Source organism: Pongo abelii, chromosome 13 (assembly GCF_028885655.2).
Source record: "Pongo abelii isolate AG06213 chromosome 13, NHGRI_mPonAbe1-v2.0_pri, whole genome shotgun sequence".
Classification (NCBI taxonomy): domain Eukaryota; kingdom Metazoa; phylum Chordata; class Mammalia; order Primates; family Hominidae; genus Pongo; species Pongo abelii.
Genome location: NC_071998.2, coordinates 103,977,848 through 103,994,533, shown reverse-complemented (window position 1 = coordinate 103,994,533; position 16,686 = coordinate 103,977,848). Strand labels below are relative to the sequence as shown.

At 48.4% G+C, this 16,686-nt stretch overlaps 1 protein-coding gene across 1 annotated transcript; it reads left to right on the top strand.

The window, feature by feature from the left end:
• Window positions 1-3,520: 3,520 nt before the first annotated feature.
• On the top strand, window positions 3,521-15,541 carry SLC46A2 (solute carrier family 46 member 2). The gene is made up of 4 exons (XM_002820111.5): window positions 3,521-4,838; window positions 7,041-7,124; window positions 7,829-7,985; window positions 14,632-15,541. The coding sequence occupies exons 1-4, from the start codon at window positions 3,710-3,712 to the stop codon at window positions 14,687-14,689; spliced, it is 1,428 nt and encodes a 475-aa protein (XP_002820157.1). The 5' UTR covers window positions 3,521-3,709; the 3' UTR covers window positions 14,690-15,541.
• Window positions 15,542-16,686: the final 1,145 nt, after the last annotated feature.

Genomic DNA, 16,686 nt, shown 5'->3' with positions numbered 1-16,686 from the left:
CCCTCAAGATCTGGGTCAGATGGCTTAACTCCCCAATCTCACAGCCTGTGAAAGTCCAAAGCCTATTCCAGATTTCAGTGAATCCTTGGGAGACTTGTGTTCTCATGGCTTCCTTTTCCCCCCTTGTGGTCTCTGCTCAGCATTATGTCAATCCAGAGATGAATCATAGCTTCTCCAGCAGTTTCCACCAAAATAAAAAAACAAAAAAAAATGCCGCTTGCACAAAACGTTTATGAATAAACTTTTCTAAAGAACTCAGGAAGGCCAGGTGCAGTGATTCACACCTGTAATCCCAGCACTTTGGGAGGCTGAGGTGGGAGGATCGCTTGAAGCCAAGGGTTTGAGACCAATCTGAGCAACCTGGGCAACATAGTGTGACGCTGTTTTTACCAGAAAAAAATAAATAAATAAAATTAACTGGGTGCAGTGGTGCATGCCTGTAGCCCCAGTTACTTGAGAGGCTGGAGCAGGAGGATTGGCTGGGCCCAGGAATTTGAGGTTCTAGTGAGCTTTGATCGCAACACTGCACTCCAGCCTGAGCAACAGAAGCAAGACCCTGTCTAAAAAAAAAAAAAAAAAAAAAGAAAAAGAAAAGAAAAAAAGAAAGAAAAAGAAATTAAGAACTGAGGAGCAAAGGGAGGTCACAGGAAGGATTCACATGTACATGATACAGCAAGATGTTTAAAATCCACACTAGACATTCCTATTCTTCAAAAGTTCCTTCAGACCACCCTGACGCCAAGAGTTCTAGTCCTGACTCTTCTCACCAATACCCGCTGATCTTACTTCCTCCCTGAACTTCTTTCCCCTCTCTTCTCCCTCCTTGGTTCTCTCTCTCACCCTTCCCTCTCGTTGACTCATGCATAAAGGTTCCGCCCCCTCTCTGGAAGCTCCTCCACAGCTGGAATCCTCAGACCTGAGGATTTCACTCTCTAACACTGACCAAAGGTGTTTTTCAAAGACTGTTCCTTTCTAAGATGAATTTAGGGACCATGAATTTTGTTAAGAAAACAAAAGTATTCCTTGCCTGAGTGTAAAGTGCCTGGGATATAGGTTCAACAGATAATCTATCCACTCTCTTGTTCCTCTCTATTTATGCAATCCATTGTTGATCAACAATAATCACAACATGATTGTGTTGTTTCTACTCCTCTCCACATTCAATGTGGGTTAAGAGGACATCCTCAAATAAAATTTTCTGGCAACTTTATTTTCCCCATAGCTGTAGGCTTGCAAATACTGTCTGATGCCAAATACTAGTTTCCTGATATAGTGGCCTTGTGATCTTGTGCAAATTGCTTAACCTCTCTGGTTTCAGTATCTCAGTCTGTAAAAATGGGGTGATAGATCAGCTCACAGACTTCTTGGGAGGATTAAATTCATTCATGTAAAATGCTTAGTACATAATAAGGGCTCAAAAAATATTAGCTGCTACTTTTTTTTCTTAGTTCCTTTCTTCTGGAATAGTGTGATTTTATCAATCTAAACATCAGAGATTTAGTACTTGCACTTTAATGAAGCCAACCTTGCACTGGAGACTAGATTCTATCTTGGAGTAGAAAGATCAGGGCTCTACTTGCTGGTAGCCTGGGCTGCAGAGGATGACCAGGTGCCAGCTCACCTGGGACCTGCATTCAGAGATGGAGCAAGAAGTGGGGACATGATGAGAATATAATCCAACCGACAGTAGCCTAAACTGGGAGAGACCCTGACTACCCTGAGTCTTGTTCATTTCCAGGCCAGAGAACTCAGAAGCCTGGAGGTTCCTAGGGCTGACTAGCATCCTAATAACCCAGCTCCCACTAGATCTGTTCTAGATCTGATGTGAATCTCTCAGAGACCTTTCCAATGTCCCTGGTTTCCCAAGACAACAGGAAGAACTGAAATACCACAGACCCTCCCAGAGATGACAAGGGCTGCCCCCTACAGTCTAGAGCCCTAGAATTCACAGACTCCTTGATCAAGTGGCCAGAGTGGTCCATCTGGTTCAGGTTGTTTTCATGGCCATATTTGATTGCGGAATACCACCTGGCCCCATAACCTACTCATTCCCTGGAGTCTCCACCCCTCATAGGATCAAGGTGTTTGGACTGTTTGCTGTAGCCTCTGGAAAAATTAAGAATGGAGTGGGAGAGCCAGGCTTGGGTTGGGTGAAACATGTATCTCCCAAGGTGACCCTAGGTGAGGGGGAGGAAGAAGGAAATGGGCTGCTGGGCCAGATCCACGGGGCACATCTTGAAGGGCAAGACTAGGTGTGTCTTTCTCTTGCAGAAGGCAGAGTTGTCTGGGCCTAGACATGAGGAGGCTGGGCCATGCTGGAGGTTGAGGGTGGCAGGGGAGGAGATTATAGCCCACCTAAACACTACCAAAAGAGCACATAGATACGCCAAATCATTTGGAATCCAGTCCCTACTCCCTACATTAGTATATTATCCATGTGGCGTTTTAAGCTCTCCCTGCAGACCTGCATCTCCCTTTCAGGTCTTTGGGTTCCCGATCATCCATGCTGCCATAGGTATAGTGGATTGTGGGTAGAGGGACAGGAAGGCCGTGTGCTTTGAGTCTCCATCCCTGGGGCTGACCATGGAACAAGTCATGCTCCGTGGTACATTTTGGCCCCTGCACCATCCATCACCCTGGTTTTCTTTGCAGAAGTATGTACCTAAACAAGAAGCGAGGCCACCTGGGAAGTGGAGGTCTCAGCCCAGCCCAGGGGAGTGAGCCCACAGACAGAAGAAGAGTGACTACTAACAAGCAGAAAGGGACCTGGGCACTTGATTCAGAAGAGGACCCTGGTGACTCTGCACCTTCCAGTGGGCTCAAGCCCGTGCCCAAGAGTCCAGTTTTATCATCTAGGGGGACTTCTAGGGCTGGCAGGATGTTGCCATCTCTCCCTTGGCCCTGGGGTTTGAGGCAGGAGCCTTCTAGACAAGGCCCAGGCACTAGGCCCACCAATGCAGGTGTACTAAGCAGGACTCTTCTCTAAGAGGCCTTTGGCTTGGAGAAAAGCCTGGATCTAGCGGCTCCCAAGTTTTTACTTCTCTCAAAGTGCTACCCAGCTGCCTATAGCACATGGGTCCCTGTTGCATTAAATCTATAAATAAAACTTCACACCTCAATACTTATACTAGGCAGAATCCTAGGCGTCCCACCTCTCGCCCAAACCTGCCTTCCTGGGATGGGAGAATTTGGAAATGCTCCCCAGGCCAGTCCAGGGGAGCTTCCTTCCAGCTAGGTCTCAGCCCCTGCCCTGGTGGTGGGGGTCCCCAGCGATCCGCGGGAGGTCCGGGCACGCCTGGCTGTGGGGAAATTCGGCCCCGTCAGGCGGCCGCGCTCACAGGAGCAGCGTGACCCATCGGCCCCGGGGGTGCTGGCGCCAGGAGCCGACACTCGCGGTGCGCTCCCCCGCGCCTGGCTTCCCTGGACTGTCGCCAGTCCTACTCCGCCTGAGGTGGCGAGGGCGGGGCAGAGCGCGGCCTCTTCTGGCCTGAGGAGGAGTCACTCGGGAGGTCACTCTGCTGCTAGGCGGGCTGCTGTCACAGGCGCTGCGTGCCCTGGCTCCGCTCCCCACTCGCCGGCGCGCTCCCCGGCGCACGGCGCACACTCGCGCTCCCGGACTGAACCCTGAGCAGCCGTAGCAGCCGAATTTGGGAGCATATCCTTGTCACTGCAGCCAGAAAGCCCTTCGATCCCCCATCAGAGAGGTCACATGAGCCCCGAGGTCACCTTCCCGCGGAGGGGCCACCTGCCTCGCTTCCACCCGAGGACCTGGGTTGAGCCCGTGGTGGCCTCGTCCCAGGTGGCTGCCTCCCTCTACGACGCGGGGCTACTCCTCGTGGTGAAGGCTTCCTACGGAACCGGAGGCTCCTCGAACCACAGCGCCAGCCCGTCGCCCCGGGGGGCTCTAGAGGACCAACAGCAGAGAGCCATCTCCAATTTCTACATTATCTACAACCTCGTGGTGGGCCTGTCCCCCCTGCTGTCCGCCTACGGGCTGGGATGGCTCAGCGACCGCTACCACCGCAAGATCTCCATCTGCATGTCGCTGCTGGGCTTCCTGCTCTCCCGCCTCGGGCTGCTGCTCAAGGTGCTGCTGGACTGGCCAGTGGAGGTGCTGTACGGGGCGGCGGCGCTGAACGGGCTATTCGGCGGCTTTTCCGCCTTCTGGTCCGGGGTCATGGCGCTGGGATCACTGGGCTCCTCCGAGGGCCGCCGCTCCGTGCGCCTCATCCTTATTGACCTGATGCTGGGCTTGGCGGGGTTCTGCGGGAGCATGGCTTCCGGGCATCTCTTCAAGCAGATGGCTGGGCACTCTGGGCAGGGCCTGATACTGACGGCCTGCAGCGTGAGCTGTGCCTCGTTTGCCCTGCTCTACAGCCTTTTGGTGCTAAAGGTCCCTAAGTCGGTGGTCAAACCCAGCCAGGAGCTCCCCGCCGTGGATACCGTGTCTGGCACGGTTGGCACATACCGCACCCTGGATCCTGATCAGTTGGACAAACAGTATGCAGTGGGGCACCCTCTATCTCCTGGAAAAGCAAAACCCCATAAAACCACCATTGCCTTGCTCTTTGTGGGTGCTATCATATATGACCTGGCGGTGGTGGGCACAGTGGACGTGATCCCTCTTTTTGTGCTGAGGGAGCCTCTCGGTTGGAACCAAGTGCAGGTGGGCTATGGTATGGCTGCAGGGTACACCATCTTCATCACCAGCTTCCTGGGTGTCCTGGTCTTCTCCCGCTGCTTTCGGGACACCACCATGATCATGATTGGGATGGTCTCCTTTGGGTCAGGAGCCCTCCTCTTGGCTTTTGTGAAAGAGACATACATGTTCTATATTGGTGAGTCTGTCGTTCTTGAGGAGGCAGGACATTGCTGGCCCTCTGCATCATGGGGCTGACACCAGGGATGCCATGGTCTGGGTGTCCTAGCTCAGCACCAGGGATTGAACCTGCTACCTAGGAGGCACAAGGGACACAAGATTATATGCCCCTGAGTTTATCTGTAATGTATTGTTAATTATCTATATTGAGAATGAAATGTTACCAGAGTGGTGTTCATGGTCCTAGGCAGTCAAGGAGGTGTGGTCAGTGGTACCTGGAGTCAGTAGGGGAGGCTTCAGGATGGCTTTCAACAGAGGAGATGGAGTTGGGTTTCTTCCCCCACACCCCCTTCCCATTATAAAGGGATGGAATTTCAAAGGCCGAGTGCAGAGGCTCTCGCCTGTAATCCCAGCACTTTGGGCGGGAGGTGGGAGGATCACTTGAGGTCAGGAGTTCAAGACCAGCCTGGCCAATACGGCAAAACCCCATCTCTACCAAAAATATAAAAATTAGCCAGGTGTGGTGGTGCGCACCTGTAGTCCTAGCTACTCAGGAAGCCGAGGCACAAGAATCACTTGAACCCAAGAGGCAGTGGTTGTAGTGAGCCGAGATTGTGCCACTGTACTCTAGCCTGGGCGATAGAGCGAGACTGTCTCAAAAAAAAAAAAAAGTGGAGGGGTGGAATTTCAAGTAATTCTACTGAAAAGATCCCTTAATTGAAATCATTTGGAGTCAAGCAAGGGCTTTTTAAAAATGTGTAAAAATACTCAGTAAATGCCTTCCACAACCAATGTAATAAATTCCCCAAGGACGCAGCATTAAGTTTCCATCTGAGGACACAGGTCAGACAACTACAAGCAGAAAGCTCGAGATGAATGCTCCAATAGAACTTTCCAAGGACGCAGCATTAAGTTTCCATCTGAGGACACAGGTCAGACAACTACAAGCAGAAAGCTCGAGATGAATGCTCCAATAGAACTTTCTAGAATGATGGAAATAGTTGCTATCCATACTGTCCAATACAGAAACCACTGGCTCCATGTGGCTATTGAGCAGTTGAAATGTAGCTAGTGCAACTAAAGAACAGATTTTTAAATTTTATGTCATTTTATTTAATTTAAATAGTTATATGGGGCTAGTGGCTATCATATCAGAAAAACAACTTCAGACAGTTATCTGAGGCTGGCTCTTGGCCCAGGCAGGTCACACATCTTAGAAACATTTAACAAAATGGCAAGCTAACCTCTGGTCAGTTCTCAATTAAACAGCATAGGACAGAGTACTCCCTTCCCCTTTTGCCCACCACTTCTCTCTCTCTGTCTCTCTTTGGGTTTTTGTTTTGTTTTGTTTTGTTTTTGAGATGGAGTTTCACTCTTGTTGCCCAGGCTGGAGTGCAATGGTACGATCTCGGTTCACAGCAACTTCCACCTCCTGGGTTCAAGTGATTCCCCTGCCTCAGCCTCCCGAGTAGCTGGAATTATAGGCATGCACCACCACGCCCAGCTAATTTTGTATTTCTAGTAGAGACGGGGTTTCACCATGTTGTTCAGGCTTGTCTCGAACTCCTGACCTCAGATGATCCACCTGCCTCGGCCTCCCAGAGTGCTAGGATTGCAGGCGTGAGCCACCACGCCTGGCTCTCTGTCTGTATCTGTCTCTCTCATGCGTTTTCTCTCTCTCTCTGTCTCTCTCTCTCTCTCTCTCACACACACACACACACACACACACACACAATGGATCTGGATAATCAATAGAGCTTGAGAGCTATGCAGTGGGTGCATTCATGGGACACATTGCTGGAGGCAATTTGCCAAAGCTCCCGGGACCATCTCCCAGAGATGTTCATTAATGTCAAGGACAGACACTTCTCTCCTGGAGAAACAAAGAAAGGGGCCTTGTGTCACTTTGGTGGCACCAGTTCCACTTCCCTAGTAATCACTCAACTCCACCAGTAAAGACATATTTCACCATCTGTCACCATGTCAACTGTGCCCGGCCACCTTGCAGACTGGTATGCAGCATACACAGCAGCATCAGAGCTCAGAGGGTCACAGACTGCTCAAGGGAGAGCGCTAGTGTGCCAGCAGAGAAATGACTTCCTCCAGGTCAAGCCACATTCGGATTGTGGGGAGATGGGGGTTGTAAGAGAGGCTTTTGCTAATTTCCTCCTTGGCCCAGGCTCGGCTACAGCAAGGAATGTTCTTGTGTGATCTCTTTCAGCTCGAGCTGTCATGCTGTTTGCTCTCATCCCCGTCACAACCATCCGATCAGCTATGTCCAAACTCATAAAGGGCTCCTCTTACGGTGAGTAGTGAACGGAATCTCTCTGGAGTCTTCTGCCCGGGCTGTTTCAGAGCCGCTAAGCATGAGGCACCGACCTGCAGAAGGCACTTGAGACAGTTCCAGAAGCACCTTTGAAGACACTAGAAACACTGGTTTCCATCCAGGGCACAGAGAGTGGAGACGGGTATAGGAGTGACTTAGAAAGTCAGGCACTGAAAAGCCACGGTCAAAGAAGGATTCTATCGTCCACAGGCCTTGGGAAGATTCAACTAGGGCAGGATTCCTAGCGAATTGAGCCACACAAGGACTGAGAAAGCGCCAGGTGCAGTGGCTCAATTCCTGTAATCCCAGTGCTTTGGGAGGCCGAGGTAAGAGAATCGCATGAGGCTGGGAGTTCAAGACTAGCCTGGACAACATAGTGAGACCCCATCTCTACAAAAAAAATTTAAAAATTAGCAGGGCATGGTGGCACGTGCCTGTAGTCCCAGCTACTCGGGAGGCTGAGTCAGGAGGACTGCCTGAGCCCAAGAGTTTAAGGCTGCAGTGAGCCAGGATTGTGGCACTACACTCCAGCCTGGGCAACAGAGTGAGACTCTGTCTCTAAAAAAAGAGAGAGAGAGAGAGTAAGAAGGAAGGGTCCCCTAAGAGCTCTCCAGAGACTCAGCTAATGGGGAGTGAGGCAGGGACAGCAAGGCACTCTGGAGTAATCTCTGTCCCTTCCACAGGAAAGGTGTTCGTCATACTGCAGCTGTCCTTGGCTCTGACCGGCGTGGTGACATCCACCTTGTACAACAAGATCTACCAGCTCACCATGGACATGTTTGTGGGCTCCTGCTTTGCTCTCTCCTCCTTTCTCTCCTTCCTGGCCATCATCCCAATCAGGTAGGATGGGAGCAGCAACTGCTGCTTGGGCTGGGACCCTGATGCTTAGGTCAAGGAATGTTGGACCTTCTCCAGCCCACCATCACCACATTATTTATTTTCAGCATTTATGCAGTGGGTCCTGAGTAGGCTCTCTCACAAAGAAAAAGTCCTCCTGTTTCCCAACACTAAAAATCTGGCCATTTCAGAATTCCTCAAAATCACAAGTAAGAAACAGGGTCGTTAGGCACTGGCTCACTCTTTGGCAGTTTTGTAATGACTATTTATACGAGTCCCGTATACTTCCTTATAATTAGAGGCTGTGATTGGAAACCTTCATGAACCATCAGATCTCTTCTGTTCAGCTGCCTTTAGGTGAAAGTCATCAGTCCTCATTTCAGAGGACAGTTTCTTCCCCGTACCCTCACAGGGCTCTGTGCTCAGTGCTGCTGAAATCTCCCGGCCGCTGGACTGTGTGAGCTCCAGACAGGGCCTCGGACAATTCCCTTGACTTCTCTGGGGGAATTGTCTCATTTGTAAAATCAGAGCACGCTATGGAGACCACTAGCCTAGGTCATCAACAAAATGGAAAGACAGCACGGAATAGTTCTGTCTTCAGCCCTGTCCCACAGAAATACAGTAGCAGCCACAGATGCAAGCCATATGTGTGATTTTCACTTCTCTAGTAGCCACATTTTAAAAAGAGAAAAGTGACAGGTGAAATTAATTTTAATATTAATAACATATTTGACATGCAAAATATCATCTCCACATCTAATCCATTTACAAAATGTGTCAATGAGATATTTCACTTCATTTTTACACTAACTCTTTGAAATCCAGTATGTATTTTATGCTTACAGTACATCTCGATTTGGACGTCACATTTCAAGTATTCAGTAACCACATGTGGGTTGAGGTTCCCATATGGAACAGCACTGTTCTCTTTAGACTGTTAGGCCCTTTTACCACTTCCTTTGAAGTGAGGTTCTCTCATGCTCCTACCACTGCTGCCACATGAGAAAGGAATATATATATACACACACACACACACACAGAATAAATGTATCCACAGTAAAGCGCAAGGATTTGATATAGATTTGCATTTTCAAGGGACCTGCCTAATAGCACATGAGGACTCTACAGATCAGTAATGGTGGTATAGTAGGCAGCAGAGTAGAAAATAAAGGAAGGCAGGTTCAAGGGGACAGTGATGAAGCCCTTTTGGAATTCTCACATCACATCATATTACAAATCTCAGCCTGAATGGAAAGTTGAACTTCCTAGGACAGGAGCCGTCAATCATTAGGGCTTTTTTCATCATTTCATAATTGAGAAAAATAAGATAGGAAGACCAAATAGCTGAGAGAATGTATGGATCAGCAGGCATGACCAGGTCTCATTCCTAAGGTGCAAACTGAGCCAGCTCTGTCTTCAAACTGTCCAACCCTAAGGACTTTTCGTGTGTTCCTGTTTTCGTATGAGTACTGGCTGAATGGGTTGGATTTTAGCTAGCGCTACCATGCAGTGCAAACTCCTCAGGAGTCCCAGCCTCTGGCCAAATGAGTAAAGGATGAGTAGTTTTTGCCCGCTTGAAAATTATCCAGTCCAATTTTATTGGCAGTTGGTTAATGTAGTCTCTTTAACTTAAACAAAACCCAAAAATCAACAAAAGGAAATGAGTCTTACTAGTTCATGTGTGTCATAAAGACATCAAGAGACAAATGAAAGCAGTGGGAAGATACAAGTAAGCAATTGATTGAGTGCTTATGCAGATAAGGCAGTTAGGCACACTGTTTCCCTCTGTTGTAGACATTTAACAATAGAGAGACACGTGCAAACAAAGCCAGATTTTAAATTGACTGCTATCAGGATCCCACCCACCAGAGATTCTGACTCAATTAATCTGCGGTGCAGCCTAGGCACAGGAAATTTTAAAAGCTCTCCAGGTGATTCAAATCACCCAAGATTGAGAATCTCTGGTGTAAAGGGAGTGTTTCCATTACTTTCCCTTCCGCAAAATCACTAAAGAAATGAGATCCTGAAAAAGTTTCACAGCTAGGAGAGGCCAAGGCTGTACCATCAGTCTTCAAGGAGAGCAACAGGAAAGACCAGTAAAGCTTTCAAACCACAGGAAGAAAAGCTACATTCTAATGACATAAAAACCCAGGCAGGCATGCCAGAGCAGGGGAGGACTCAGAGGGCAGAGGCGGGACTGGGTCACAGTCGGCATCCTCTTCCTTGATGCCAGGAGAGATCCCAGCCTGTTTGCAATCCCAGGGGGCTGTGGCTGCACCTCTTCCTGGTACCAAAGTGAGCCGATTTCATGCCACCATAAGAACTTGCCCTCTCTTGTTTGCTCTTTAGATGCAATAGGGAGATGCTGAGGAAATAATTGCGAGGTTCTGCTTATCTACAACCCTCTCCCCTCATGCCCTCCAATATACATGCACTTAACTAATGCCTCATTCTTCATAAACAGAAGCCAGGCTGGGCACGATGGCTCATGCCTGTAATCCCAGCACTTTGGGAGGCCAAGGCGGGTGGATCATAAAGTCAGGAGTTTGAGACCAGCCTGGCCAACATAGTGAAACCATGTCTCCAATAAAATACAAAAATTAGCCGGGCTCGGCAGCATGCGCCTGCAGTCCCAGTTATTCGGGAGGCTAAGGCAGGAGAATCGCTTGAACCCAGGAGGCGGTAGTTGCAGTGAGCTGAGATCGTGCTACTGCACTCCAGCCTGGGTGACAGTGCCAGACTCCATCTCAAAAAAAAAAGAAAAAAAAAAGAAAAGAGAAGCCAAGCTATCCCAACAGAATCTCCCAGTCTTCTCCAATCCACAGCCCTATGTTCATTTGCATCCATCTTCTTTTTTTAATGATAATAACAGCAAACTCTTAAACAGCCCTACGTGCCAGGCACTACTTTATTTCATATTTTTTAACTAATCTTCCCAAACAATCCTTTGTGGTAATTACTATTATTATCCCTATTTTGCAGGTGAGGAAACAGCCTCCAAGGTATTAAATAACTTGCCAAAGGGTACACAGCTAGGATGTGGCAGAGACAGGATTTGAAGGAAGCCAGACCGTCTCTCCCATCCACTACATGCATTGCACCTGGTATCTGGGTGCGGCCTTTCCTACCTCCTGAGAAAGCTCATTCCACTTCTTCAGTCTCTCCTGAATTCTTCTACCAGAGCTGACATATGCTCTTCCCCCGTCTCTCCTTCTCTTCACAGTCAAGTTATCCCAAGGCGGGTCTGCACGTGCTGTCTCACTCCCCCACTCCTATTCACTTTCTACTCACTCCAGTCTGACTCAATTGATTCCCACTGCTCAACCCCACCAGAGCTGCTCTCACTAAAGCCACTAATGACTTTTTAGCTGCATCCGTTGATCTTCATCTGCTGCCACCTTCATCTCGCATGATTTCTCGGCCGCCCCTCATGCTGTTGATCACTCTTTCCTCGGGAAATATTTGTCACATGGCTTTCAAAACACCTCATTCTTCCAGCTTTTCTCCCATTTATCTGATAGCTTCTTCTCTACAAACCTCCCATGTTGGAAATGTTTGGGGTTCTGTTCTGGGCTGTCTTCTCACTTTACATTTTCTAAGCAACCTAAAGTACTTCCAAAGGTTCACATTACCATTTAAACTTCCAAAATACGGTTCTTGATACCCTCCTAAGCCTGCTCACACTCCCTTCTTTCCAATCTCATGATCTCATTAAATGGCAGCACCACCCCACCAAGGGTAGAAACCTGTCCTTCATCTCCCCCCACCTCCAATCAATCAGGCCTAATACATTGATTCTACCTCCAAAATATGTCTCAAACTTATGCTTTTCTTTTTATCTCTACTGCTACCCCCTAATCCAGAGCACCTGGATGACTGAGTTAGCCTCTGAACCATTCTCCATACAACCACTCTTGTTCTCCACTCCCACCCCCTCTCCAGCAGGTGGCCAGAGCAAGGTCCTTAAAGTGTGAATCAGGTCATGTCATCATCTGCTCAAAGCCCTACACTTGGCTTTCATTGCTCTTCGGATAAAACCCAAATGTCTGGCTGGGTGCAGTGGCTCACACCTGTAATCCCAGCACTTTGGGAGGCTGAGGTGGGGGAACTGCTTGAGCTCAGAAGCTTGAGACCAGCCTGGGCAATATAGTGAGACCCCCAACTCTATAAAAAATTAATAAATCAGCTGGGCATGGTGGTGCATGCCTGTAGTCCCAGCTAGTTGGGAGGCTGATGTGCAAGGATTGCTTGAGCCCAGGAGGTTTAGGCTGCAATGAGCAAAGATCATGCCACTGTGCTCCAGCCTGGGTGACAGAGCAAGACTCTGTCTCAAAAAAGAAACAAAAACAAAAACAAAAAACGAATGTCTTACTATGGGCAACAAAGCCCTGCATAAGCTGGCCTGGCCACCCTCTCTCACCTCCTATTCCTGCCATTGACCACCCTCCCCAACCCTCAGCCACAGTCGCCTCCCCTCCCACTCTTCTCCCTTCTCCATCCACAACTTTTTCCCACCCAACTAGTTGTGGTCTTAACTGAAACACCATTTTCTCAAAGAGAATTTTCCTAACCCTTCTCAATCTAAATTAGATCCTTCTATTACATGCTCCCAGAGCTTCCTATATTCTCCTTTGTAGCATGCAGTGATGATGATTTCATGATTAGCTGTTTAATTACGCTCCCTGAAGGCAGAGGGCATGGCTCCCTGAAGGCAGAGACCATGGCTATTTGGCTCTCCCTGTATCTTCTGTGTCCAGCACAGATCCTAGCATATAAGAAGCAGTCAAAAAGAATTTGTTTAATGAATGCATGCCCTGTCAGAGGGTGTAGCATCTCTCAGAGTGCTGACTTACACTGACTAATAAGTCAGGACTGCTGACCGCCCACACCCCAGAGCTGCCTGGGGCCACCCATGAAGTCAGATGCTGGCCATTGCCTTGTGGCTGTGCTGTAGTGGTTCACAGCAGGGGTCAAGGGTCATGTGGTCATGTGGCCCTGTGCTGGCTGCTTCCAAGTCTTCACTCTCCACTTGCCAGCCCTGTAATACAATGAGTCTTAAGTATAGTCAGTGCCCCTCCCAGTAGCGCACCAGCACTCATAGAAGGCGGGAAATCTGAGCGTTGGGAAATGTCTACAGTTTCCCTTAAAAGGCTTGGATCTAAGCCCACAACCCATTTTAGCAACTCCAGGTGTTGTTCATCCATCAAGAAGCGCTGTGCTGTAGTTTAGAACCTGAGGATTCTGGAGCTCCAGCAGATGAGAAAGCCCAGGGTGCCAGAGGTTGAAGGACATGCCTAAGTCACACTGATGCAGGACTTCAGTTCAGACCTCCTAGTTGCTGTGCATCCAGTTATTAAGATAATTTTAAACAATGTAATGGATAAAGGAGCTATGGAAAGGCAGACGATGAGGCAGCTAATTCTGCTTGCAATTAGCAACGGCTTAATCTTGATCTTGAGATATAGATGGGAGTTCATCCTCAGGCAGAAGTGAGATGGAAAGAGATTCCAGGAAAAAGAAAATGTGGATGCAAAGGGCTCATGATGTTATGGGAAATGGAGAAGTTCAGTACTTGCAAGACTGGAATGAATCTGGAGTAAGAGAAGTTCCTTCAGACAATCTCTCCCCACTCAGTGCCACAAATTCCATTCTGATGCCATAAATGGATAAAAAAAATTACAGTCTACCAGTGATAAAGAGATGGCCTAATGGATGGAGAAGAAAAGGCACACCCTTTGTTACAGGACCACCAAGTTCAATTGCCCATTGCACAGTAGCAGATTCCGAAACAGCGGGAGTTGCAGCAGAAAAAAGTGTTTAACGATATACAGCACCCGAACAAGGAGATGGAGGGAAACCTTAAACCCACCTCCCAGGGAGGTTTGGGGATGGGCTTCCAAGGGGTCTGGATGTGTGATGGGCTAGTCTAGGGATCGCTGATTGGTCAAGAAGTGAGGGGTGAAATCATGGGACAGGGAAATGAAGAAACAGCTTTCCTGTGCTGAGTTGGTTCCTTGGTGAGGGTCTTCAGGCTGGTTGGCACCAGCCATTCTGCTGGAATTCAGGATATGAAAAACACCTTAAGCAATTCTTAAGTAAAAAGGTCCAGTATCAGAGATTTTTTTTTTTTTTTTTTTTTAGACAGAGTCTCAGTCTGTCACCCAGGCTGGAGTGCAATGGCACGATCTTGGCTCACTGAAACCTCCGCCTCCTGGGTTCAAGTGATTCTCCTGCCTCAGCATCCCAAGTAGCTGGGATTACAGGCACCTGCCACCATGCCCACCTAATTTTTGTATTTTTAGTAGAGTCGGGGTTTCACCAGGTTGGCCAGGCTAGTCTCGAACTCCTGACTTCAGGTGATCCACCTGCCTCAACCTCCCAAACTGCTGGGATTACAGGTGTGAGCCACCATGCCCGATCCCCAGAGATTCTATCTAAAGGAACAATGGGGAAGCAAGTGGTCAACATGCTCCTTTTAGCTAGCAGCTGCAGGGAGGTGGGTCACAGTGCACCAGCACACCTTGGTCAATGCCTACTTATGATTTTGCCTAAAGCCTGCCTTGTAATTCTCATTAACCCTGTGAGGGCAGTTTCACCTTTACCCCATTCCAGCTGTTCTCTTGTAATTCTCTATGGTCAATTCTTACAGCATCGTGGCCTATAAACAAGTCCCATCGTCACCATATGGAGTCATCCCAGAGAAATGAAGATGCTTACCTGCAGGAGCTGAAAACAACAGCCATGGCCAGGCCCCCAGAAGACAAAAGAAGGGACCAGGGAACTGGTGACCAAAGCAACCCACTGCTTAAAAAACCCGCGTTCCAGCCAGAGTTGGCCTCAGAATGACCTGCTCTGGCTCAGGGATCCCTGGTGGATGGGGAAAAGCACTTTCCTGGTGATGGAAACCCCTAATAGGGGTGTCTCAGCTTTAAGACACCCCTATTAGGCAGAGACTGGGTTCTGTGACAGCAGAGCATGAACTTAAAGGTTATAGGCAGGCTGCACACAGCGGTCCCAGGCCCTGTGAGGGGCTTCAGACTCCAGCTACAGCGAGCCTGCCCCTTTTGTTCAAGGGATTGTCTTGAGGGCTCCAAGGTATAGCTAACTAGTCACCTGGGTGCTGTGCTGAAAGTCCCATGGGAGAACTCAAAGTGTGCATTATCATAGCCTGAGGGGAATGTGGAAGGGATGTTTCGTGAGAACTACCAACAGTTTTGCACGAACAATATCTTTTAAATTAAAATAAAACCTTGAAAAAAGTCAGCTTTCTTTCCTGAGTCTTCCTTACCTACAGACACTCAGGAGGGGGATGGAGCTCAGGCCCTTGTCTTCTGGGTAGTTTTGTTACTACTGTTGCTTTTAAGAAGCAAATGTCACAAGGCTTTCTTCAATGGGATGTTCAATTGAGTACTTCCAGTCAACAGTGCTTCCCAAAGTGGGTGGTGTGAAGGAAGAGGAGGTACATTAAGAGCTATTTTATTTGAGGTACTCATTTTTATAACCTCGTTTACTTGGATTTATAAAAGCAGACTCACCTAATAAAATCAACATTCATTGTATGAGTGTGTGAATCGTTCTTTCCCAGGTCAGATTCTATGACTACAGACTTGATGTTCTTATACAGGGTAAAACACAAGGCTAGAGAATACATTTAAATCTCAGGGTATTTGGGCTCAGAGAGTTTGTATCTCTAATCCTCTTGCAGGGAATGAACAAAATTCTATGACACACCTAATAAGGTCCAAGCCCCATGCTAGGTGCTGAGATACAGAAAGAATAGCACGTGACTGTGTCTGCCCTAGCAGAGCGTACCGTCTAACAGGTGAAGCAGACAGAACAGAAGATAGGGATGTCTCCTTCCACTGGGAAGGAGCTAGCACCCTTGCACTGAGTCAGGCCACATGAGCAGGGCAGATGGGATGGGAAAGATGAGTTCAAGAAGTTCAAGATCACGTTCACCCTCTCCAACCTCACTAATATAAGGGAGCATAGAATCCAGATTTGGGAGAGCAGGGAGGGCATCCCAGAAGTGACTACTATGATAAGGCTGGAAGGGTAAGTAAGAGTTACTAAGGCCAGATGTTGGGGGACATTCCAGGCAGAAGGAACACCATGCTGGAAGGCCTGAAGGTGAAAATATATCAAAGATTTAGGAATTCAGTGTGAAGGGAGCAGACGGAAGGACAAGTATTATGGAGGACAGTAAGATGAGACTGGGGTGGTAAGGAGGAATAACATAAAATATCCTTTCAAAAGAAAAAGATGTTTCTCTTCAGAGTAAATGGGGATAGCTGTTGGAAGGTGTTAAGCAGGAACACAGAGTGCTTAAATTTGTATCTTAGAAACAGCTCCCTGGCAACATTGAGGACAATGAATTGGTGGAAGGAGTGAGCAAGCTTGAAGAAAGATGAGCTGTGAAGCCCTTGCAGTAAACCAGGTGAAGGATAATGGCAGACTGACTGGCCAGCCTTGGTGGCTCAGGCCTATAGTCCCAGCACTCTGCGAGGCCAAGCTGGGAAGTTCACTTGAGGCCAGGAATCCAGCACTAGCCTGAGCAAATAGCGAGACCACCATCTCTACAAAAAAAATTAAAATTACCTGGGTATGGTGCTGTGCACCTATAATCCCAGCGACTCAGGAGGCTAAAACGACAGGATCGCTTGAGCCCGAGTTCAAGGCTGCAGTGGGCTATGACTGGGCCACT

Bases quoted from the DNA above. Each gene is read 5' to 3' on its own strand.
- SLC46A2 (XM_002820111.5), top strand. From the start codon at position 3,710: ATGAGCCCCGAGGTCACCTTCCCGCGGAGGGGCCACCTGCCTCGCTTC. The intron at 7,125-7,828 runs GTGAGTAGTGAA...TCCCTTCCACAG, and splicing joins CATAAAGGGCTCCTCTTACG to GAAAGGTGTTCGTCATACTG. The intron at 7,986-14,631 runs GTAGGATGGGAG...CAATTCTTACAG, and splicing joins CTGGCCATCATCCCAATCAG to CATCGTGGCCTATAAACAAG.